Source organism: Pezoporus wallicus, unplaced genomic scaffold (genome assembly GCF_028554395.1).
Source record: "Pezoporus wallicus isolate ANWC-B61680 ecotype Strahan unplaced genomic scaffold, APGP_CSIRO_Pwel_v1 contig_10094, whole genome shotgun sequence".
NCBI lineage: Eukaryota > Metazoa > Chordata > Aves > Psittaciformes > Psittacidae > Pezoporus > Pezoporus wallicus.
The window spans coordinates 243569-269585 of NW_026639160.1; the positions used below are offsets into that span (position 1 = coordinate 243569).

At 39.0% G+C, this 26017-nt stretch overlaps 1 protein-coding gene and 1 long non-coding RNA gene across 2 annotated transcripts in view; both read right to left on the bottom strand.

The window, feature by feature from the left end:
* The window catches only part of SHC3 (SHC adaptor protein 3), a 55499-nt gene that overhangs the window by 6446 nt on the left and 23036 nt on the right, over positions 1–26017 (bottom strand). The window contains 9 exon segments of the mRNA XM_057413800.1: positions 275–460; positions 1328–1424; positions 2432–2493; positions 2496–2587; positions 3732–3858; positions 7677–7728; positions 11977–12030; positions 15162–15281; positions 17573–17636. Coding sequence (XP_057269783.1) covers positions 275–460; positions 1328–1424; positions 2432–2493; positions 2496–2587; positions 3732–3858; positions 7677–7728; positions 11977–12030; positions 15162–15281; positions 17573–17636 — 854 coding nt within the window.
* On the bottom strand, positions 22496–24242 carry LOC130601611 (uncharacterized). The gene is made up of 3 exons (XR_008972722.1): positions 24218–24242; positions 23188–23282; positions 22496–22852 (listed from the first exon to the last, which is right to left on the bottom strand). It is a non-coding gene; the product is annotated as an uncharacterized LOC130601611 (long non-coding RNA).

A 26017-nucleotide genomic window follows, 5' to 3' on the forward strand; every position in this document is an offset into this window, starting at 1 on the left:
CTGATTTTTTTTTTTTCCTGAAGTAGTTGCCTGTGATGCTAAAGACAGCATAGACTGCAACTCAACTTAGATATAATTCAAACTAGCTTAAAATCTTCATACACCCTTATTTTCCCTCAGTTCTATCTGAAACCACCTTGAATTCCATAATTCACCATAATTATACAAGGAATACTAAAATTTGGAGTATTTTATAATTATTTTTATACAGAACTAATGCATAAGTATATTGGGTCACTTGTTAGAAAAGGGAGTGAACAGGAAGGTAACTTACTCATGTCAAACAGATCCTTTCCTGGGCTGCTTGCTTTGATATCATCTGCTGTTCCACTGAAGGTACTTTCAGCATCTGCCTGAAGTGCCAGTAGAGCTTCTACATCTATATGCTGGGTGTTTACGTATGTTGGCATTTCTGCTGTTGAGGTTTCTTGTGATTTCTCTTCCAGCATATCCAGAGATCCTATAAAATTCAAGATTTTTTTTGTCTTCTTTTTTGTATTTGACAGAACAGTGTTGTTACAACGGCTAACTAACATCATACCCCATTACCACAGGTTTAAAACTTCCTGGAGAAATGTAAAGTCAATAACTGCAATATCTAATAGAAATATTGATGAATGGATATAGAACTATAACCATTTTCAATGTGGATATTCCACTGTATCCAGTTTCAATGAGGGTTTGGGGACAGGTATAATTCAGGAGAAAGGAAATGGAATAAAATCCTCAAATCTGTCCAGACTAACAGCAGATAACATATTCTGGCATTTGAAAAGTGTCTCCAAAAACACAGTGAAGCTGTCACACAGAGGTGGATAGGGTGAAATTTTGTATGTATATTTTGATGTGATTTGCTTAAAATTCATAGGCAACAACAAAAAGAACATTACTCATTATTTGTTATTCATGGAGCAGAGATCATGCGCAAACACATGCATTGCTCTATATTTAAAAAAACTGCTAACATTATGTTCTTCTTTTGGAAATTCCATCTTGCGTACCGTAGTGGGTTGATTTTTCAGAACAGACCATGCAGCCTGTCTTTAAATACCCTGGAGTTTTAAGACATGGGCAGCTAGAGAACTGAAGATTTGGGGCAGCCCTATTTGTGCAAATGATAAGATTTTATGAAGGTGTGCATTTCATAATTTATCCAGAAGCAATTACCAAATGCTTTTCTCTGCCATCAACATTAAAATTTTGAAAAAAAAAGGGATCTATCACGAAGTGCAGTTCATCGACTTAAGACTTTGAGGCATCAGACTTTCACATGCTTTCCCCATCTGAGACCCCCCGCAGTATTAGAGTAAAAACTAGTAAAACTCACCTTGCTTAACAGGCACATGATGCCAGCCTTCACCAAATTTGTCTCCTAAGTGACGATTCTGGTAATAAGTTTGCTCTCCTCCCAGTCCTGCTGCAGACTAGAATGGACACATGTGCAAAGAAATTTTCAATTGCCTTTAAAATGCTCAGATAAATTATGAAGGGCTCTAACAATTTCCTTGGCATGTATTCTGTGTACTCCTACTCTTCATTTCCAACTCATTATGGTGTCAGAATACATATGGCAAAAATGCATTTGTGTAGGAATAAGATATTATGGTGACCTTCGTGTAAACTTCCCTGCTCCTTGCTTTTATTAACCCTTGCAATCCCAAATGATGCATTATCTCCTCCAGTACATTTGTCTTCACACAACAAGCCCTGACAACTATGCCCTGGAAAAGCGTTCCACAGAAACGCACCTGGGAACAGAAGATGCCCCCAGCACTCTCCAAGCATGAGCTGAAAAACTCAGATCAGTACCAGGGGATGAACTCTGGCACTGAAGGGAGGATGTTGACTACAAACAAGGCACTTCTGGATTTAAGCAGAGGTGTGCTGCATCTGAAAACTCCTCTTGGAGTTGGCTACATCAATACCACAGTCAAACTTTCAACAGCAATGGTAGAGACTGCTGTCAAAAGCAAAATCTAGAATCTAGAGACTCTTGTCAAAAGCAGTATCTGTTGGCAGAGATAACCAAGCTGACCTCAGTGAAACGTGAGGTGGAAACCTACTGATCACTGATCACTGCTGAGTTATTAATATAATGAACCATTAGTAATGATTGTCCTAGATCGTTTATTCTGCATCAGATCTTTCCCAGTTAGTGAGCATTATTTGATACTCTCTGAAGCATACAGATGTAGTGACCCTCAGTGGAGTTCTCTTCCTTGAACCTGTGCAATCTTTTAACACCATGAGGAAATCATCTCCTTTTGTTTGTTCTGAACCTGCCTAATCTGTAGCTGCCTGTTCAAAAGGAAGATAGCCACACACGAAGGACTATGAGCTATAAATGGTCCAAATGTAACCATCTTAAAATACACATTTTTTAAAAATGTGGGATCCATCAGCAGGAGGGCAGAGATGCAACTACACTGACCTGAGCTGTATCTGCAGCAGTGGGAAGTCTTGCTTTGAGCCTGGCATCAATGAAGCCGCCAGGGGGGGCATTTTATTTGGGATGTTGTTGTAATAGGCATGTTGTTCTGTTGGCTCATTATCTTCCTCCATCCATGGCTCATCAAAACTCTGCATCCTGTAAGAAAGTGTTTTATTTTGCCCCTTGCTTGCAAGTCACTTACACCTTGATACTTGCAGCATATTAAGACTGCCTGCCAGGGGATCACTACTGCATATTATTTTGACAAGTCAGCTACCATTACAAATCAGGAAGCCATGATGGATCATGCAGCAGACCTTCTCTGCTTAGACAAACTCTAAAACCCCTTTACAATGGATTACATTCCTCATACTGAGTAAAGGATTGTTTTACTTATCTTTAAAGACAATTATAAACTACATTAATAAACAATTTTATTTAACCTTACAGTAGTATTTGTAATATTATTACTTTATTGATCGAATACACTCTAAAACTTTGACTTTAATTATGGTTGCTCTATCACCAATATAAATCTGGAAGAACTTCAGAAAGTTAAGAGGTAGGGTTTGTGTTTTCAGTCTACATTTAACAGTCATTTACACAACTAAACTAAAAGAGTACAGAATGCTTGCAGATCAGGATAGTAGCATTTTATATTCACTATATACCCATTTTACTCTGATATAAGAGATTAACAGGGTACCAGCTCACTGAAATTTGTACTAATGTTAGCAAGCATATAATAATCCATATCAAAAACACAGCTCACCAAAGAAAAGAGAATGCTATATCCCAACCTTTCAAGCATATACAAGCAAATAGATTTTGTATCCGCCAAAGAACAACAGAGTCAAATCCTCTGTATAATAAATTACATTCCTAAAAACTTCATCCTGGTTAATATCAGAAATAGTGAAACATCACTAGTAATTCTGGAAGTCCAGCAACTCTAGCTTACTTCATCTAAATTGATAGAGCTGCTATGACAGTAACAATGAGGAAATGCCACAAATAACATCCATTCTTGGCCATCCAACTCTGCCTACTAACAACAACAGAAAACATATGATCATTTCAGTAAGTTTACTATGAAACCCATATTTAGCCCATTCTCTTTAAATGACTGTGCTCCTTCCGTATTCATTAGGCATATGCTACTTTGCTAATTCAGCAGAAATGTCTTTTTTAAGTGTTTAAATCCCGTCTGTCCCCAGCAACTGCATCCACAGCACATTTTATTAAGTAAATACAAAGCTAAAGAAGATCCTTTAGCAGTCTTCACTGCAATCACACTCACCTATCATGGAAAGTAGGTATCTTAGAAGGGCATCGCAAGTATTGCTTAAATCGAAGCTCGAACGCTTGCCCTATGGTGCTGATGACATCCTGGGCCAGGCCATCAGAGCATTCCAGTATATGACAAGCTAAATGAAAAAGATTTGACACATGTGCATGTAAATAATTGTTTATGTTATGCTGGGTTGCACTGGCCTATGACAAAACACCTACATGTCAGGTATAGTTGTCCTATTCATGGTGTTCACATTTCAATAAAACTCAGTGATGGCACAGTGGATTTCAGGCAATGGGGTCTTTTTGAAGGTTATGTAAAATTGCTCTGTTGTGCAACTGCAATACCACAAATCAGTTCTCTAACTTTTCACTTGATATTACCTAAATGCAATAGATTATATAGGAATTCTAACAAAGATTTAAGTTGAAATTATAAAAATATTAGTAGATAGTAACAACAAAAAAAAGCTTTCCTTGCTTTAATCAATTTTATTACCATTTCAGTTTTCTGTCTAATCATGCCAAGTTTGCAAACTCTTCACTTCTTCTGAGCTTCTGGAATTTCCCAAATTACAAGCTGAGGGAGGAAAAAATAACTAGGATACTTCCTAGTATTTTATTTTATTTGATTCCAGTAATACAGAGGTTGGTACCTTTTCCTGTTTGTATGGAGATGCTCCCAGCAAACTGTAGAATCAGTAGGGAGCACAGAGTCAGGACCTCGATTAACTCCAGCACTCCCCCATGTGCCACCTCTCTGAACCCAGTGTGACAGAGGAAGTAAGGAGGGAGGCTGGCAACACAAGCTCTCTTCCTATAGGAGATGGAGAAAGCTTTATCAACTGCCTGAGCAGCCAAATCCATCCCAGTTTTAAATCAGAGAGTGGTTTGGAAGTATTATCTTCATGACAACATGAACAGGCAAACTCATAAAGATTTCACCTAACTGCATTTTAGTATACACCTTGAGTCCAGCTCAGTGAAATCAAGTGCTTTGATTGACAGTGTCCTACAAATATGGGTTGGTCCTGACATTTGAGTGACATGATTTTAGTTGAAACAATATAGGGAGACTAAGGAAGTTTAGCAATGACTTCTCAGCTTGCTGGACAGACTTTTGAAGAGGCCAGAATAAAGGGCCAAGAAACCTGCAATTCTGCCAGTACAGAACGACCAGGGCACATGTGCTCTCCCTCAGCAGCACCTCTCACAGCCTGAGATGGCACCAGTCACAGTGCTGCCCTGCTAAACAGGGCCAATGATACTTTCTTCTCACCTTATAGCACTTGCTGTGCTGAGCAGCATGCTGAGGCAATGCCGGATTCAAGGCAGTAATGCCCTTAGCTGCATGCTGGAAGTGGATTCAGCAGTCAAAAACAAGACCTCTGTGCATTCAAAGACAGAGGCAGACAGCCCTGGCTAGCAGCAGGACATCTGCTGTTTACTCTTTCTGCTGGTAGCAGGTGAACAAGCAGCCCCCAAATAAAGTGCAGTCTTACCTGCAAGAACGTGGACCAAAAGTAGTTAAGCCAACCAAAGCTACAATTTCTGTATTCTATAGCTAGAGTGTGGATTTAAAAGACCACATTGCTCATTGCTAAACCTCTCTGGAGCTGAAATGAAGCATGAGTCATAAGTAGTTTTGGTGGGTGACATAATGAGTAACCTGTTTCCCTGGATACATGAATGGACTTTCAGCAGGTAAGAGATGTGCTTCTTTTAAAAGCATGAGAAAGTTTAGCTCACACAGAGATGATTTCTTGTGAATGTTACAGCAGAAGACAGACAGTCTCTAGCTTGCTCGATCCAGAATATAAAGCATGAAGAGAGCTTCACACTTGGGAAGAATGAGTCTAATATGCCAGTGAAAGCATCAGTGCTAGTGTCTGTAACAGCAGCAGTAACATTTTTCACTAGATACAGAAGTAAATTTGGACTCATTTCTAAACTATTTGCAGATAACACAAAGACTGACAGGCTGACCAGTGACAGTGAAAGAGGGCAATCTAGATCCCTTGGTACAATAGACCTTTTAAAACAATGTGTTTTAATACTGGTCACATGTAAAGTCACCAATCTGCAAACCACTGATGTACATACACAGTCGTGGAAAAACGTAATGCAGAAGGCTTAAAGATTACAGCATGAAAGAATTTCATGTGAGATAACAGTGGTTCACTGCAGCAAAAAGGACTTATGAGAAACCAGCTAATGATGAGGATGACAAAAGCAAGTAAGAGTAGGAAGGCGAAGCCTCTGTTATAGATTGCAGGCATTAATACTAGATTACTCCAAATAATAACAGGCATCATTTCTGTTTTTCAAACAGTGCAGAAAAATGAAAGAAGGAGGAACAGAAATTATCTGAAGGAAGGAGGGCATGCACTGCAGCTGGAGATCGACAGAGTTCACTCTGCCAGAATTTTCCTAAGGAAAACTGAGAAATGGCTTGAATTAAATACCCCACAGAAAGACAACAGCAGGTGTTTAGATGACTTTTCAATCTAGGATAGACTAGCTCAACAAGGAACAGTGACAGGAAACTAAGGCTAAACACATCCAACTTAGATATAAAGAACATAGTCTATGAAACAGTTTACATATAAAATCCATTTACACAGGAACAGAAGACAGAGCACAGGGATCCTCCAGACCCTAGAGTACACACATCTGGTCTGTGATACTGATCCACTGTATTGACACTGAGATCTTTCAGAGAAACCGAATCAGTCTCCAGTTTAGCAGAAAGGTACTGCTAAAGCAAGTGGGGTGGGAAGGTCTGCATCATACAGCCTGCAGTTTGATGCCAGAGTCTTTCTAATTGGGGGCACATGTTGGAGCATTACAAGCATGGCAAAGAACTGGACTATTACCCTACCTCCCACTCACTGTGTTTTCTAGGTGTTTCACTGACAGTCAGCATAGTAGTTTATTTAGTGCAGGTATAATTTATGAGCTAAGTCAGACTTTCTCAAGTCTGGACATCTCTGCACATTGACAGGTTGTAAAGGTATCTAAAATAATTAAAGGTGACAAAATACAGAAGCTGCAGAATTAGTTGTGCCCATGGTAAAGTGGCAGGTCAGAGTCTGCAGAGTTCACATTTTGGATTGAAAGTGTCTGAATTCTGCAGAAATCCTGCTGGAAGTGCTTGAGTCCTTTTTTGGAGCTAGTCTTTCTTTTCTCTATGAATCTATGAATAATAAGTAGGTTTTCAAGAACATAATACACTTTGTATCTAACATTAAGACCTAGTCATGCTTTCTGCATTACAAGCAGGAATGTTTTCTGTACCTATTATTTCTGACTGTAATTTGCACTTTCCATAATTTACTTTTATTTTTAAGACTCTGAACTGGGTCTTTGAAGACAATCAATGAGAGAGGCTTGCTGTCCCTGACTGCTCTCTCACAGAGCAACCCAATGTTAAATAAAACTTTACCGAGAAAAAGGATAACAGTCCTCCAGCAAGCTGGCTTGAAAGCTCACTACCTAGTAAAGAATCTGATTCCGCCAGGAAGAATTAGGCATGTACCAAGAAGACCTAACAGATTCAGCTGCCTCATCAGGAGACTTAATCAGGAGACTTAATCAGAGGACTGCTTAGTTCCTGCATAGTGACTGGGTGTAGGTGAGAGTTAACTGTTGCCTAGAAGCTCACACAGTCAAGTTAAGGCAAGCATTTAATTTAAGAGATGAAGAGAATCAAAGTGATATTTGGAGCTGAACTACAGGCAAGACCTGTAGGCTCCAGGTTTGAGAACTGACTTGTGCATGGCTGTTCCTTTTTGCTGCATAATCTTTCCATTACTCTGTCAATGACAATTGTTTTATTGGTCTGCATTTATTCTTTTTTTTTCCTGGGGAAAAGAAATTCAACTGAATTATACCATGAATAATTCATATTTCTCAAAGGAAAAAAGGTGCCAAATAGATATTTCAAACTTACCTCTCCGATTAACAGGATCCTTAGCTACATATGCAACATAGTCAGTTGTATCCTGTCAAAAAATTAAGACAGCTACAATGAATGCAAAACATCTTTGCACTGATCATAGCAAAAGATCACAGTTCAGAGTGTGCATATTCCTGTGGGTAGAGCCTCAAATGACGTGTTTTGCTCTGCAGTTGTATACTACTTAAATACCACAAAAAATCTTACAGGCTCAATACTAATCCCACCACTTTGTTTTCTCCAGAATGTGATATATTCTGGCAGAATTTATATCTTCCAAAGCACTGGAAAATGAGTTTAAAAAATTGATTAGATTTTTATCAGGCCTCTTTTAGAAGGGAGTAGAAATACAAGATCTCATGTTCAAATTACTTAGAGATTCTGGTTCAGAACATGAATAATCAACTGGTTCTGAGGCAGAAAGAGTGGGAGTAACAGCCCTGCCCCTCAGAAGCACTAAGCAATGCTGTTTATTCATGTGTATCAAGCAGGTGTGTTTACTGACTACAATGCCATATGGCACAGGGGTGCTCAGCCGCAGCTTGGCTATGACAGGAAGTATTCCAGGACACCCTTCTCCAGCCCATGTGCTGCTTCAGCCATGCCTGTTGCACATGCCAAGTGGATTTTCCCGCAAGACCAAGCCAACATCTTCTTTAGGGATATTTTGCTAGCTGTCCTGCCACCCTCATGTTCCTGTGAACAGGCGGTGCAGACTTTCACCATTGTGCAGATGAAACAGAAAGGCAGGTGCTTCCAGGAACGTGAGGTCTGCTGGCACCTCTGGAAAATTACATATATTCTTGATGTGATCAGGAAGTCCTGCTTAGATCAGATATTTTCTGACATGCCTGGCTAGTCAGGTATAGCTAAACCCAGCAGGTATGCATAGGATACACAACAGCTAGCTGCATAAATATACACAAAGCAACTCCAGGTAATTGAACCAAGACCATTGACAACTATGTGAAGATCTAATGTCATAACAAACTTCAATCTTCAGTTGAAAGACAAATCTCTTCAGCTTAACTTTCTCTAGTGCAAGCACACACAACCACAACCCCATCCAAAACAATTAATTGTGCTGTGTGTCTATATAATTCTCTTTCAAAGGAGACAGCAAGGGAAATGAGGAAGAACGTTCATGATTATGGTGACAGATGTGCAGCCGTATCATTTAATGTGCTATTGAAAGACATTCAGACACAGCAGTAATGAGCTTAGTCTGTGAAGAAAGTGGAGCATAGAAGAGTAGCCCTAGCAATTTGTCCAGCAATTCCTTAAGCACCCAGTGACATAGTGTCTGGGCAATGACTTGTGTGGAAGTAATGATGCATATCAACAAGAAAGGGGATGAGAAAAGTGGTTATGTCTGGAGTAGCAAATAAAAGAGAGACAAGGTAAAGGCCTGAGAGCTGTTCCACAGTTGTCCATAAGGTTTAATTGTTGCTACTCTCCCTTGCCTGGCTGTGCTGGTTTCCCATGTCCTACTCTGAAACATTCTGAAGGACCAGCTTATGCTGGGCATGAATCTCTAGAGACCACTGGGAGGGAAGACAGTGAATGTGTGGATGCAAATTTCACCATGCTATTTCATTTCGGGCCAGAAAACAGGCCTGGGATCATTTTATTTACTGGTACAGATACAGCTGATGGACATATTCATGACTGAGTAAATCACAGATCTATCTCATAGCTAGTGTGAGTGTGAGAGACTGGAACCACCTACTCTCATCTAAAGATTCAAGCTGACTATGACAAACCATTAACCACCTAAAGTGGGCACATTTCATGGCAGCTAAATTAGAAGATTGCCATCAAAAGGCTAGACAGGGCTGGGCTGATGCAACAAAGTGGTCCCTGACATTCAAGGACAGGTATGAATGAGCTATTATTTTCACTCAAAGAAACTGTCTTGCAGTGTTAAAATTCAAAGGCAGGGCTGAAACTGAAGAACTAGTGCCTTCAGGGTCCTCTGAGAGACCTGCCTTATTAGACCTTTTGAGAGCTTTTTGAGACCTCTCAGAAATTTCAGCAGGAAATACAGATGTCTTGTCTGGCTGTCTGGAAACACCCACCTGAAATGACTATGGGTGAAATTGTTCAGTGCATCATAACAAGGGGCTGAAGGGAGATAAAGCAGATCCAGAATACAACCTTGGAAGTTGAAATTATTCCATAGTAATCTGTAAAAAGGATTTGGTGGAAAGATTTTTAAGCTCTCATGTACTGACACAGACAGAAGCTGTCTGACTCACTGCAAACAGGAATATTGCAAAAATATGTATGATACTCAGGCTGTTCTCCAAGTCTGTGGGACACTTCTCCAGTGGATGTATTTTGAATGATTATGGTACTTAATGCTTAGGGAGTGGGAGGAAAGTTGAAAAGCTAATTGCTGGTGCAAATGTGTGGCAGATATCCAGAGCAGAAAAGTAGTGAGGGGGAGAAGCGGGGACAATCTCTCTTTTAAATAAACTAAACTTCAAAATGTGGAAGCATTTCCTGAAGAAACACGGGCACAGATCTTGTTTCCTAGTTCAGTATGGCCTTTCTCCATCCATTTTAAGTCTCTGAGGAGAGATTTAAGTCTGAGGAGATGAGCTTATGAGCTGGATCCCAGCTGTGTTTGGGAGATATGGTTTGGTGGTAGCAGCCCTCCACCATGTGGAAATTGTTAAAGGCTAATAAATGTTATGTCTGGATGACACTCAGATTGGTTAATAAATGTCTGAACTAAATCCCATCCTTGCATCTTGTCTTCTTCTGTGTGCACATACGACAAAGGAACAACCTCCTTTATGAAACAGCTTTTGATTTAAAGTTGTGCCAGATACCAGCCCACTGAGACAAGTCTGTAGAGTGTCATCAGATACTCATACCTACCCTTCTCCACCCCCAGAAAGAGATCACCATGCACTGGTCTGATTGGGAACACAACTTTTCAATTTCACTCTCTTGCAGACTCCCTTACACCATGTAATTTTATTTCTCTGGTAGTTCACTGGCTCGGTAGGATGATTTTTATCTCTCTCAAACATTTGTGAGAGCTTGTTTACTCCAATTCCAATCTCTGTTGCTGCTCCTCTCCTCTTTCCTGGTAAATCTCTCTATCGGTGGGCAGTGTGCAATGGTGTTTCCAGGACTTAGCATTTGGGATGGCAGATGGGGAATGAAGAATCTTCTTATGGAGGCAGGGAACTGTGCTAATCACTCCTCTGCCCACTTCAGAAATTGTTCATTTACAGCATTCATTGCAATCTGTTGTGTTTCAAAGCTGCTTTTGATGCATTTTGTGCTCCCCAAATTGTTGTAATATCATGTCCTTTTCCCTTCTGGAACTGAACTGAGCTCAGCAGAGCTACGCTGAGGCTCAAGTTTGCCCTTAAGTTTTCTGAGGATAGTGAAATGAAAAGAGAAAGTGTGAAAGATCTTCAACTTAACAGAGTCAAACTGAGAGAATTAACTCACAAAGCAGGCTAAAAATTGCCTTACCTGTACTACATGAATGATAAATGACAGCAAAACATATGATGGAGGAAAAGGCAGACTCAATTCACACTCAAACTAGGTTTAGAAGCTTTCAGACCTCTAAGGTATGAGGTGATCGATGTCCCTGTTTTATAATTCTCCCTGGTGACAAACACCTTTTAAGGACATTTAATATGCCTTTGGATGGACTGCTTATAAAACCAGGAAAGCATAACAATCAGGTGTCTGCATTTTAAACTAAAAGAACCAAACTTGTAGGTGTATCTGAAAGCTTTGCAGAACTAGAAAGAAAGAACTGGGATTTTCCTGGAAGCCTATCTTTGAGCTGCATGATTGTAGCAAATATACCTGAAGGCAGGATTTATCACAGTTCTCTCAATGCACACTTAGAGACATGAAGAAAAAAAAAAATTAAATGCATGCATTGCTATAAACATAACTGCACCACAGTCTATTACTGTAAAAAGTACAAAATAAAAACCAGGACAGAAATTCACATAATAGCCATATGACGATACTATATTAATCTGGAAAACAAAGCCCTACTTGTCAGTTACTATATGAATGCTCACAACCCTTTGATACTTTTTGTTTCAGTCATTCAAAGAGGAGGATCTATGACTGCTTGTCAGTCACTTCCCTTGAAAAGAGTTTGATGACAACAATCAAGAAGAATTTATGAAACAAGAAACAGGAGTTATTGTGGTTAGAGTTTTCTTTCAGTAAGCTATGCAATAAATTTTGCCACACAGTTCTTATACAGCAATACCTACGTGTGGGAAAGCTTCAAGGAAATGCTTACCGGATCACCTCCAGATGCAAAGGAAATAGATTGCATATGGTGATTTGCTATGATCTGTATGGATCAGAAAGAATAAGTGTGAATCAGTAGGTTTTCTTACAGTTTACCCTCTTGATTTCTTTTTTGGTTTGTATAGGGGTGAAAATCCAAAACCAAGGTCAAAATTCTGTGTTTCACCTACAAGGAGTGCAAAGGGTAGCATGATTATAATATAAACAAACTTAAAGATGACTGTATCTATTCTGGTGTTCTTTAAAACATAGCAGGACATGGCAAAATTGCTAAGTGTGCACAGAACTCCAGTAAATCATATAGCTCTGTCATACAGTATCTTTGGAGAAATTTTAATCTGCTAAAGCTCGCTTTCTTTATTACAGATAGTGATGAATGGAGCAAAGGGTCCTATTCATCAGAACACTTTTCTGCTGATGCAACTCTGGAAAAATCAATGAAAACGCGCAATATCTACAGCACCTAAGGATTCAAAAATTGCTTCTGATACTTAACTGTGTCATTTTACATTTCAAATACCAACGTGTTTCCAATATGCAAACAGAACATTGACTCCAGCTGCAATGTAGCATTGTAGACAAAATCTCAGGCATACTCCAGAACATTTGAAATTCAATTTGCTTATGTGCAATTTGAACTAATATGATATTTCCCTGAGAAAAGACAAACTGTTATGAAACTCTAATACAAGGAGAACAGTTCTGCTCCACTACTATTCTGAGATTTAACTTACGAAATCTTTTAATAATGAAATCATGTAACAACCAAGAAAGAAAAGGTCATTGGAAAGAAAATTTCACTTGATAACTTGAGTTACAGAAACTATGCCAAGGAATTCATCTGGTACAGGACAATGCCCTTATTTAGTGCCTCAAAGCATGTAATTTGGATTTTAATTGCTGTCTTTGGAGAGGGTACCAGATACTTTAGAAAACCGTTTTGGCAAAAAATGAGGCTAAAAAGATATTTTCTGGGCTGTTTCCCCTATCCTCCATCTGAAAGACCTGAAGCAGCAACCATCTTCCTTGGAAAGAAAAAAGCTTGACATGACTTTCTCTGGATCTTGCTGCTTCACTAAGTCAGCAAGAGTTGACAACTATTTATAGTGCTTATATTATATAAAGAATGCTTCATTTTCAATACTCCTGCTTGTCCCACAGGAGCCTCTCAAGATGTGGTTAATGTTTAAGTGTTCATTGGTGAACCATTGTTGCCTTACTCATCAGTGAGGATTTCCTTTTCTTTTTTTCCAGTAAAGAAGAAGTGCTCCTAACAATGGAGATGAACTAGTGAAGATTTGTTATACATCTGTCATTGTCACTTTGCAAATTGTGCAAATAACCTGATCTTTTAGTTCAGCATCATAAACAACAAAGTTGTTCAGCATCATAAAAAACAAAAATTATTTCAGATTCCCTCAAAACTTATTTTTCCAAATTTCAAGAAAACTGAAAAGTTCTTCAAAATATCAGTACAAGTCAAACACTTTTTTCTTTTTAATTCCTCAGCTAAATGTTTTAGATTAGTTTGAGATAGGGATATTCCCTCCCCCACACCAAAATGTTGACACAGCAAATCATGAATGCCTTGCATAGCTCAAAATGAAATGATTCAGTAATGTGTGCGCATAGTTTAGAGACATTTCCATCTACCCAAATCTGCATTTTAAACAAATAAACAACAACAAAAAAATTTTCCTCTCATCCCTGCTTAACATGTTGTCAGAACTGTTGTGCACGGGTACGTGCAATTTTTTTCCAGCTACCTCAAGCGCTAACAATAAATGCCTTGTCTTTTATTTCCTTGTGGCTCCTCTGGGAAAAAGAGGCTTCTGCGGAAGTTCTCAGCCATGTTCCTGGGAGGGGCTGCTGGGCCACGCTTATTTTCAAATCAAATGCTTGGCACAAATAAGAAGCAAGGGACACCACAGCCAGGCTGGGGATGTCTGAGAAACCAGACATTTCCCAGGCCTGCAGCATCTCGACCAAGTTGATCTCAACAGGAATGATGTGAGAGAAAGATAAACAGTTTTGTAAACTCAGAGAAAAGAGAAGGTATCTGAGGGAGGATTCTTCCCTGCGATAAGTCAGTTTAACTCCATTTCAACCCTGACGTCAGCCAAAGACAAGGTTGCTTCAGGGTTTGGCACTTTTTAAATAGATCTAATTAACATCAGGTTCCTATTCTTCTGACCGGGGGCAACTGTCCTTATGAAATGCACTGCTGTGTATATTCCACAATAAGTCTCCAAACTACTGCAATCAGCCATAACACTGCTCCCACAGTCTCAGTACTCACTATAGAAGATTATGATGATTTCTAAATAAGGATAAGAATGAAGATAAATTAATGGCAACATAATAATAAACATAATAATAAACATAATAAAAAAGGAAAGCTTTTTAACAGACAATGTATGAATTCTTTCTGATTCTTTAACCTGAGGCTCTGAAGGACTGCAGGATGGCATTTTTTTCTTCCTCTCTTGCTGTATCTGGGCAGAATGTTGCATGCCCTAACGCAGTATGTGGCTCACAGCAAATAGCACTGCAGTGACTATGCATGTCTGTCGGCTTTCTCTCTCTATATATACCCTAAGCAAGGATTCTTCTCATCTCATACATCATTCACAATCCACTGCAGTGATTCCCCGAAGTCTGTCTGTACCTTCAGCACAATGAAGAAGAAAAAGAAACGGGCTGCTTGAAAAAGGATGCCTTGTCTCCCTAAAAGACTGGCATTTCACTGCTGCAAACCCCCTGAGGCTGTATTTTTAGCAGCGCCTCAGTAATAGATTGCCTGTTAAGGCTCTAAATGTGAAGAACACAACAATATTGGGGATGCACATTCAGTCCTTTTGTCACTTACTCCAAATGCATCCCTTTTGCAATTGTAGCCAAGAAGAACTTCTAAGACCAGAAAATGCTGTTTCATGTTGTAGGTCTTCAAAGAGCAAAACTGAACTACCCAAAACATGGCAAGAAAATAATTCATCAAAGCTGTGTTGAATACTAGAACTATGACTGCTAGTGTGCTTTACTTCCTGTTCTCATTCATTTTATTGACACCATTGAGGAATAATAACTTTGACCAATTGAGTATTTTGGCAGCCAGCAAATAATTGTGCGATAGGCTGTTCATCAAAAGCCTTACAAATTAACAGTTACACTCACCTGTTTTGTGTCAGGAGTCATTAGGTTTAAACTGGTGGTGGAGATATTCAGCATTATGCTCATTCCTGCAAACTGAAGATTGCTCTTTCCCAAGATGCTAGAAAGAACTTTGCTTGCTGACTGTGAAGGGTGAAAAAAAAGCACATTTTTGTACTCTGCTTGTTTGGGATGACCTTCATTGTATGCAGAGTTAGCTGTAGTCTTAAAGGTTTCTAAAAAGTTGCTGACTTTTCAAAGCTCATTTCATTGCCCCAGCTGTTTTCCTCTGGAGATATTTTTTTAATAATAATAATAATAGCAGCAGCTAGGCAGGCATTCATCCACTCTTGACCTAACAAAATAGGGTTTTGTGAGATAGCAAATTCTCACCTTCACCAAGGGACCAATTGAGCAGACAATGATGAATGCCTTGAGTCAGTAGCTTAAAATAGCAGGTTCTTATTCTGTAAAAAACACTTCAACTCCTGAAAAGAAATCTGTTGTTTGCTCTGCTCTAGTAGCTTCCCAGATGGAAAGGGCAACTCCAGTTATACTGAAGGAATGCTGCTGTATTTGTATTTGTCCCAAGCTGCCTGCAAGCTTGGAAAGATTTGTCCCCAGCAAGATGGACACACTTGTTCTTCTTCACTCCTTAAAGTTTACATTTATTCAATTTTAGTTTCTTTTCCTTCTGTTTAAGTGGATAAAAATATGCTACCTACATATTGCTTCCATGTAACATTTGTGCTGCACTATTTTTACTTTGTCATGTTACAGTGCTAGTACCTCATTAACTTCTCTTTAAAACAAGCCATTTTGAATATTCTTGTTTCTCTTCTTTCCTTAAACCTTCATGATTCCCAGCTCATGCCTAAGGATCATCTGACCAGTATGGGGGGAAAGTGTGAAAACTTGGCCTCAGGAAGTACATCTCAACCATATTCATAACCCACTAGTGGCAAAACCATGATGAAAGTAAAGACTGGCAAAGGATACCAGTCTCTACCATTCATGTGAAATTCTGTGGCTGGGTAATTTTTCTTCTCATCCAGTACACTTCAAAAACACTATATTTTTTCCAATAACTCATAAGCAACATCTCTTCTAAAACCAGTAATACAGTGAGGTGTCTCACTAGGCACTTGGGACTCTGTTTAACTTACTTTTGCAATGATATTTTATGTCATTTTGTTTTCCAAGAAAAATATTTTCCTCTTTACCATCAGGTATAAAAAACAAAAGCCAGAGAACCTAGAAATACTAACGAAGTGAATTTGGTGAATTTGGGAAAACCACAACCTTAATTTCTGAGGCAATTTCCAGTTACACTGTAACACATGCCTTATTTTACCAGGCGAAGATTCTCCATTGCAAACAAGTGGCATTTCACCCCATCCCTTTCTGTTGGGATTCTGCCTAGTTAGTGAAGTAGGTGGGGAAGCAGGCAGACCTTTCCTTCACCTGCCTGTTCTCCTCTTGCACCCAACACCACCTACAAGGGATACAATTAACTGCTATGCTCCTTCCCTTAGCATTTAATCCTAGCTTTGCTAGCCAGCCTCTGAAAGAGCCAGCAGTACAAGACTGTTGGAAGCTATCAATGCAAGAGTTGACCTGAAGTTTCCTCCACTCCTTGTCACAGAATTAGAATCATTTAGGTTAGAAAGGGCCTTTAAGATCCAGTCCAACCTTAAACCTAACACTGCCAAGGGATGGGGACTTACTTAACCACTGCCCTGGGCAGCCTGCTCCAATGCTTGAAAACCCTTTTGGTGAAGAAATTTTCCCAAATATCATGCAGATTCTAGCTTGTATCACACAAATAAGAACAAAAGCATGGTAACAACCATGTTAGGCCAATGTCCACCAGACCCACCATCAGTTCTGGACACTGAGCATCATCTATAGAAAGAGCATAGAAAACAGAGGATCATCTGTATGTTCTCTCAATTTCCAGAGATCAGTGATTTCCAGACTCATTAAATGTCACCAGTAGAGCTATACTGCAAGAACAGATTTAATCACTTTCAAAACTATGCATATTTTGGCCTCTGCAAGAGCTTTCAGCACATATTTCCACAATTTATTCATGCATTTTATGAAAAAGCATCCCTTTTGTTTGTTTTAAGCCTTCCACCTTCAATCTACAAGAGAAAGAAAAGGACGGAAGGAGGGGGTTTCTACAGTAGGAACTTAACGGCAAGTCACAATATTTTCCTACATGTCCTATGTACTTCTGGATGCCTATAAAAGCAGATCCTGACCAAAAGGGCAAGAGGCAACATACAGTGGGTGAAAACAACCAATATTTTAAATGATTAATGATCTGGAATTCTCAAAACTCCTTTAAAGTCACCTGCCTGCTTGCCTGGTCTCCTCTGTGTTGAACTAAGAAAACACAGTCACCTGCGCTGCAAGGAAAGAAAAAATACCTTTCGTTTCTTGAAGGCTCCTTTGGCACCAGGCATGGCTTCACAAACACGACTGATTGCTTCCCTGAAGAGACAGAAAAAAAGCTTTATGGCAAATGAATGTGTGGGTTGCTTCATTATACTTGAAATGAACTGGGAGAGAATAGCTTCAGACCATATTTCTGTTTACAAGTGAGGATAGTTTAGCAGGTCAGTTAGCTCTCTTCTCAAGGCTAAAACAGCTGCCAGTCAAATTTAGAATACCTCAGTGTGAAGCAGAAGTCAGTAAATAGTCAGTGTAAGGAAGAGTATGAAGAGTATCTTGAGAGCTACAAAGGATGGTGTTTTCTCACACTATTACAAAGACTTTTTCTCATTGCAAATTAGAATATCCATCTAATTACCTCCTTCCAGGTCTCATTTTTGTACCTTATTGAGCCATGAAGCTTATCTGCTCATAAGACCGGCCTTTAATCAACATTGCTTTAAATGGTTAGGGTATTTTTTTAATCTTTCTTGTAATGTAAGGGGTAGCATTTATTATTTTTGCCACTACTATACTATGCACTTTTCTAGTCAGAGCAAAAACACCTGGCTTAGGTTAATATAAGAACCCTAAAATGTTCATGGTTGTTGTATACAATACACGCAATGTACAAAATTTTAGTTGACATTTATTCAATATTGAGTAATTTATTTGTGGCCCTATTTGTATTTTGTGAGCAAAATTAATGCCACTAAGATTTTGCTTCAGTTTTCTAATATTGCTTCATTCTTCCCATCAAACTTGGGAAGAAATGAATGTTGAAAATGAATTTAAATTCATGCCTTCTCACAGAAGAGTAACTGTATACTACAAAAGCTCTTGAAATCATACTGCTACAAACAAATCTTATAGACATTTTCAGTATTTAACAACTTATTATCTGAACAGTCAGCCTGGTCAGTATTTAGAATTTGCTTCCATGCATGCAGAGACCTTCCTGTGACTGTTAGCTACAAAGCTGTAACAGACCTCTCCTGTTGATACCATAAGACAGAGCAGCTGCACAGAGATGAGTAAAGGTAACTCCAAACCTTGTTTAACTGTTTTAAATACGGATTGAGACTAACAGCATATCATACTTAGACCTGAAAATATGGAAGTAACATTTATTTTATGCAAAAAATAAAAATACAGAATGGGGGACAATGAACTACAGAATGGGGGACAATGAATTACAGGCTAAAAAGTAATTAAAATAATCAAAACCTTGAAACATCACCTTGATAAAAACATAAATAATTTTAATTTTTTTGCCATGTGCAGGATGATATTTCAGATAGGCATTAGGTGATTACACAAGACCAACAAGTGAGTCAAGACAGAAATGTCATATACATATCAGCATTCAACATAAAATGGCTTAGCAAATGTCACAGATTTATCTGGTTGCAATCAGTAATGACTATATAGTTATGATTTTGGTTCTTTTACTTAGGGCCCAAACCAAAGCTTGAATCACCTGGAAGAACGGCATGAATATATTATTTTTGCTGGTGGGTGGCTGTGGGTGTGGGACACACCTTGCAGCAGGTTTAAAGTCTGTCATTCTGAAGAAGCATGAGATTTATAGCAAGAGAACAGTCAAAAAAGCTCGCAGGCACACAGTCCTCTCTTCAGGACGAGAGAAGAGATTATTTGCTCCTCTGTTCCTCTGCTTGTCTTTTTTCTTTTATTTTTCTTTTCCCAACTACATCTGCTCATCTAACAAATGGTCTTTCACTACAATCCCTGCCTTGCATATGTCCTCAGACCATCACAGATACAACAGCACTCCATTGTAAAATTCAGGGCTTGTATTTAGTTTCCACATTTACCACAATACTTTTTTGACTCCAAACCAGTGTGTTAGTTAAACTAGCTACAGAACAAGTAAAAATCAGTAGGTTTAAAAGAGCAGCTCTAATGCGTCTTACAAATACAACACAGCCAGCATCAACATAGAGTGATCATCATGATATTAAAACATAAGTTACTCCTGAAAATGTCATCATGAAATAGAAATATTCTTCTTCTCCACCAAAAATGCTTTTCTTTGACTCAGGAAAAGCAAACAGACATCATGTTATACAGAGGCAACCTCTCAGCCTTGCTACTGAGCTAAAACTTGTGGTTTGTCATCTCCTTCTTGTACCAAACCAAATCCTTTGGAGGCAATGGGGTGGGAAGTCCATGCCTGTGGCAGTCCCAGCCCATTGCTGTCTTTCAGACCCATGCCTCTTGCTTCACCACATGTTTCTGAGCTTTCCAGGCATTCTGGCCTTAAGTTGCTGACACGGAGGCGTCATCAAGCATGCCTCTGTGCCTTCATTCTCTCTCTTTCCTCCAGTGGTCGCATTAGCAGTCTGAGACCCCTTTTTGCCTCTCACAAAAAGAATTCGTATTTCAGAGATATGAACTGTGCTTGAGGGATAAATTCATCTGTAACTTCCTTTCTCTTCTGATTTGCCTCCACCATCTTCTGTGTTTAGCAGCAACATGAATCAGGTAGGAAGGAAAGGGAATTTTCAGTCCATGGCAGCTGAAAAAAAAAACATTTACAAGCTTGTTGCTTTTCTGGGCGAGGACTTGGATTTGTAGTGGTTTTGTCACTAACTCTTCAGCCTCTCAGATCCTGATAAACAGACATAAAGCATGTCACTCAACAGACTCATCTGACTCAAGGACCTTGTTGATCAAAACTGCCACTTGAGAGTCAGAGAGGAAATGCTCCAGCTGAAAAGGCTGAAGCCCAGAGCTGAGGTATTTTAAGGCAACCTTGGTTACTGTTTGTACATCTGCCTCGGCAGTGTAGCAAAAGCAGTGAACAGCTGAAAAGCCAGCCAGGATGTATATACTCTCACTCAGTAACAAAGTGCTGTAGATTTTCCAATTGCCTGTCTTCCACTTCGTAAAATATCTCAGATTTACCAAACTCAGTACTCCCAAATTCTGCAGGATGACTGGAAGCAGGGAGAAGGACCTGATAAAGGTGACAGCTTGTTGAAATACATGTCAGATGAGGCAGGATATCTGAGTTTGAATTTGACAATTCTTTTAACTTCATTTTTTGAAATTCTGTGAATACTAAAAGTACTCAAGCAACCACAAGGTTTAAGTTAACAATGCTTATGGTGAAAATTATGGGAACTTAGAAAAGATACTCATAGAGCAATTCTGCCTAAGCGAGGTCAGAGCGACCTGGCACCAACTGTTTGTGTACCTGCAACAAAAGGCAAAGTACTTTTCCCATGTGGGAGTTAAGGAGTCTTAAAAAAGTATCTGATGAAAACAAAAAGGATGGATGTATATCTGCCACCACACTGATAGGCCACAGTACTTTTTCCAAGGGAAGATTTGCAGATCATTTTGTTCAGAATATTATAGATCATCTGGGGAGGGAGGTCTTACACATATAGACTGGTGATGTGGAAAAGACATCCTAAAGGCTTCTTTCTAGCTTGCATGGCCAAGTAGCACTGGGCAGATGTAAGCTGAAACAGATATTGCTACTAGGTTGAGAATACTGCACTTGACATGTGCATGCAAATGCTTGTCTAAGGAAGGCAAAAGCAGAACTTCTGGCTGTACCAGCATGGCTAAACAGTTGCATAGAGTTTGGAAAAGTTGCATGTGACCACATTGGCTTCCTTATCAATGTGTAAGTTATTTGACATAAACACACATTACACCTTTCTAAGCCTCATGCCATTTCATTAGCTAGGCTCAGAAAAAATACCAGTGTAGAGTTGTCTTGATTTCTTGTAAAATTAGCTACTGTGCTGTCTGCAGTAGGGACCACAAGCTGAGTTCCAAATCTGTCCAAGAGTATTTTCTGCTTTGCAGATGGCCGCACTGTGGAGTCATTTTCTTGGCACAAAACATGTTGTGTATTTTGAATATAATTTCAGCATGCAAATATATCCAGTAAAAAATTACCAATATACATTTTCTGAGGCTGACCTATTCTCCTTTAAAGTGACTTGACATCTTTCTGAGACAGAGAAAAAAGATATTTTACACTGGTATTTTGTTCCATTCAAAAGGCTAATGCCCTGATATTTTTCATAACTTTAGTCATATTTTACTCTGTTATATAAAGTAGCCCACTCAGGAAGCTCAAATCTGTTCCTCTATGAAACACCATCACATGAAAATACCCTCCTTTCTTGTGGTTTCAAACACATTTTTTGGCTGTGATGCTAGGTTTTGTTGTTGCTAGTTCTAATTAGTAAGATTTAATTGATTAAAAGACAGAATTCTGCCTCATATTTCAGGGAAATGACAGACACAAAATTGCACATATTTTCTCAAGATATTTGAAAAAAGTATAGCCATCTCCAATATTGAGATAGGACACTGTGACTAGTTTTTATTCTGAAATGTTTTGTATGACAGTACTGAAAACCTACCAAAATTCTCTCATTAGTATTTTCTACTATTCTACAGCTCTCAAGTTTATCTTTGCCACCTCCAAAGTGTAGGACTTCACAGGTTAAAAAAACAGACACCAAAACATTGACTTTTTGAATGAAAGTATATGCCTACAAGAATTGTACAGAAGGCTTCTAGCTAATTTTTCACAGCAGTATATTCTTGCCATTTTTTATTAATAATTTATAAATCATTACCAAGTGTTGTGTCAGTATTTGCTGACAAGAAGCAAAGTCTATACAAAATATAAAAATAGTTTCTGAAAAAGAAAAAAGCATGGAGACCAAAAATACATTTTTAGAAATCCATTTAATACTTGAAATATTCTTGTTCATTTGCAAAACAGGCAAAATGAGTGTCTACTATCTTGAATAGCACAGGGGACATTCACAGGCTCTGAAGACTGAGCCAGTATATTACCTTTTACTGAGGTTTAAACACCAACTGGCAAATCAGCCATGTCTGGAATACATTAAGCTAGAGAAGTAGCTAAGGAAAACAGAACAGAGAGTATGGACAGGAAGGGGAAGCTGTGTGGCATGGAATGTGCCTATTGCCATGAATTCAGACTACTGTGCAGGCCACACCCTGGCAGTGGAGCCCCCAAGGGAGTGGTGCAAAGACCAAGCAATGACATTTGTCACACTAGCCTAACCAAAGTGAAGCCCGTCCTGACAGCACGAGTGATGTAACACCTGGAAGAAAAGGTCTGTGGAATAAGGCAATGTTGGCAGATATGGCACGCAAGCTGTTGTCATTCGTACAGTGAGGAGACAACGAGTACTTTTCTTCGCTCAGCTCCTCATTTTGTTTCTTGAAATGGAGTTTCTTCACATGTAGAAAATCTACAAGCAGAAAATGAAATTAATCTGGCCAACTTCATTTCCGGTTTATTGAATAAACTATACAGAAAAAGGGTAGGCTTTGGCAACTGGAACAGAGTATATCACATGCTACTAGATATGTAATATGCAGTCTATTCAATGGTAGTCATTCTTATACTCCTGCACAAAAGAGGAAACCTTTTAAAGTATTGATTGCAGCTTTTATAAACATAAAGTGGGGGTATAGAAAACCTTGGTGTTGAACGCATGCCTACAAAAGTTTTTTTTATGCACAAACCTCCACTTGTCAAGAACAAGGTCAATCACACACAAAAGAAAATAAAAGAGAAGTGCACTTGGAGGTTTGGATCTGTTAGGTAGCTCAGTCCTTTAACTTCTTGTGTGACCTTCAGATTTTTTTTCCATTCAGCCTGCTCTCTAGCTTTTTATCCTAGTAGTAGTGAGGGAGATGGAGAGAGAGAAATGAACACTCTCTTCTGTTGCTAAATGAGGGTCATAGTAACCTCAAAACTGGATCCAGTCTCAGGTCATTTATTAGCATCTTCTCTCTCAAAGAGTAGCCCATAGCAGGTGTTTCAAAGGAAGGCATAGGAAGCCTTTAGAACAATAAAATGAAAAACCTTGATCTAATGAATATATTGTCTCTAATCGCTAACTAGCTTCATGTGAAAGCAGGACTTTGGAGATAGGCATCTTACAAAACTCCTTTTTCATTAGAGAATTAAAATTCTACCACTGTCCTCTTGAATAATCCCATTTTGTAAATATACAAGCTGTATCTGCTGAAAAGGATCATCCAGTGGTGGACTCTGATGTGACTGGACATGTCATATAAAAGACACTCATATTTCCTATACTATCATTTCTCTCTGTAATCAAGCTGCTAGGTGCTGCTGGCAGAAGAACTTTAAAGTGTCTCTGTTTCCAAGGTGCTAGGCAGTTGTTAACTTTGAATTGTGATTTGCATTTAAAAGATGTTAATTTCTGCTTCTGCACTACCATGTGAAGTCACCAGCTTTCTGAAAGAACAGAGTACAGCTATACCCATAGCTGCCTCCCTGACCATTTGGATTTCAACTCTCCACCTTCCCAATCCCCTGCAAGGCTCTTTCTTTGCTTTCTTGTGAAGGCAAGTGGAATGTGAGAGCTCAATTAATTACTCACTCAGGTTTTGCATTCCATACATTAGTTAAACTAATCCAGACACTAGCTAACATTTTCTCCACTAATATCACATTGAAAATGAAAGGTTTCAATGCCAAGCACACAAAATCCTATTTATTCTAACCTATTCCTATGATAATGACAGTTAAATTAGCAAATGGAAATTATTCTGTCAGTATCAGGCACTATAGCTGTCATTACCTCATTTAGAGGTGTACCATATGAATTATAAGGACGGCCCATCCACTTCTGAGAGTCCTGCTTCCTAGTGAACTAAGCAGTAGCCAGTGCCTTACACTTCCCAGAGCTTTGGTCCTGAAGTAACTGCGTACAAGGAAAGAGGATTCTCCTCCAGCACACAACTGTGTATCCAGACTGCAGTGCAACTATGTATGTTCTGCCACTCCCTAAGCACCACCCGCATCCGGAGTCCATGCAGCTGAAAGCAAGGGTGAACCATACTCACTTTCCAAGCAAGAGAGCATGTTAAGGAGACTGAATGAAGAATTCACGGCAGATTACACGCTACCTATCCACACTCAAAAATCACAAACATTCTTCCTTTTCCATGTCTTCCATCCTTTTTTTTTTCAGAGATGCTTGCTGGCAGTGAATCTCTGCAAAGAATAGAGATAGGGTTGAAAGAAACACTACATAAACTGAACTTCATTCATAATGTTTAGCATTGAACGCAAACCCAGCTCTAAAATCTGCACTTCTGCCACCTCCCCTCCAGAAGCTTGGGATACTGTCATAAAAGTTCAGGCCTCAGATTTGGAGAGGAATCTCATTCAAGTTGTTCAGCTCAAAAGAGTTCATGGGGAGGATTGGGGTCAGAGTTTGGATTCAGGTCCACTGATTATATGAAGCGTCTCAGTCCTCTGATTTATTTCTTATTAGCACATCATGCAATATCATGTTTTACTCAGCAAAGGGAGGTGTCACCTTCTGAAACTGCATGCAGTAAACTGATTGCATTCAATTAAATAACAGCAAACATGCAGACTTGTAGTCCAGACATTGCAGTACGACAAACAGGGCATGCAACATTATTCTAATTCAAACCAGCACATAACTACTCATGAATACAACACAGCAGTGAAATCACATTGCACTAGAACAGATCTAATAATAAGCATACCAGCATATTATTATATGAACTGCAAGCACTGCATGCATTGCAAAAGAATTTTACCTGATTTTGTTTGTCTGTTTACACACAGCCTGACAGCATAAAGGGCCTGGACACAAGCTTAAGAGTGGCCCCTTTCTGTGACAATGATGGTAGGTTTCAGATGAACTTAGGACGACTTGCCACCTGATGTTAGCTCAGTAGTCTTGCCTTCCAGTCCTCCTGTTCCTCCACTATGTTCAAAATGAAATGCTTCTGTTCATCTTGCTGCCCAAGAAAGTCATCTTGACTTCACATGTGTTACAAGAATTATCACTGGATAATTAACGATGCAACATGTAGATTCAGCTGGCTTTTATTTATCATTATACATAACTGCTTATCCTTGTGTGCACATCCATTTATTTAGTTAAGAATTCACGACATTACACTCATTATAGAAAAAAAATAATACAACTAATTAATACTACTTTAGTTCTCCTATTTATCCTGTAGTAAAAGAATCTTGAGACCTCAAATGTGTAGTGATAAAGGGAAAAATCTGTTATAAATCATACATAGCTGTTAACTTTAACTCAGATCCAAAATTAGGACAACACTTTTTGTCAGGCACCACCGAAGTTGTTAAGACCCAATGAAGAGTATGGCAAGTGAAAGTGCTTGCTCATTGCTTTCACACCAAGATAAATGTATTGCTTCAAGTTTTGACATTTTTATTTTAAAAAAAACACAAAAACAAAAACAAACAAACAAGCAAAACCCAAACAACCAAAACCAACCAACACACAATCCCCCCCAAAACAAAACAAACAAAGTTACAGGCGAGGTACAGCCATATTAGATGGCACAGACTGATTTTTCACATGACT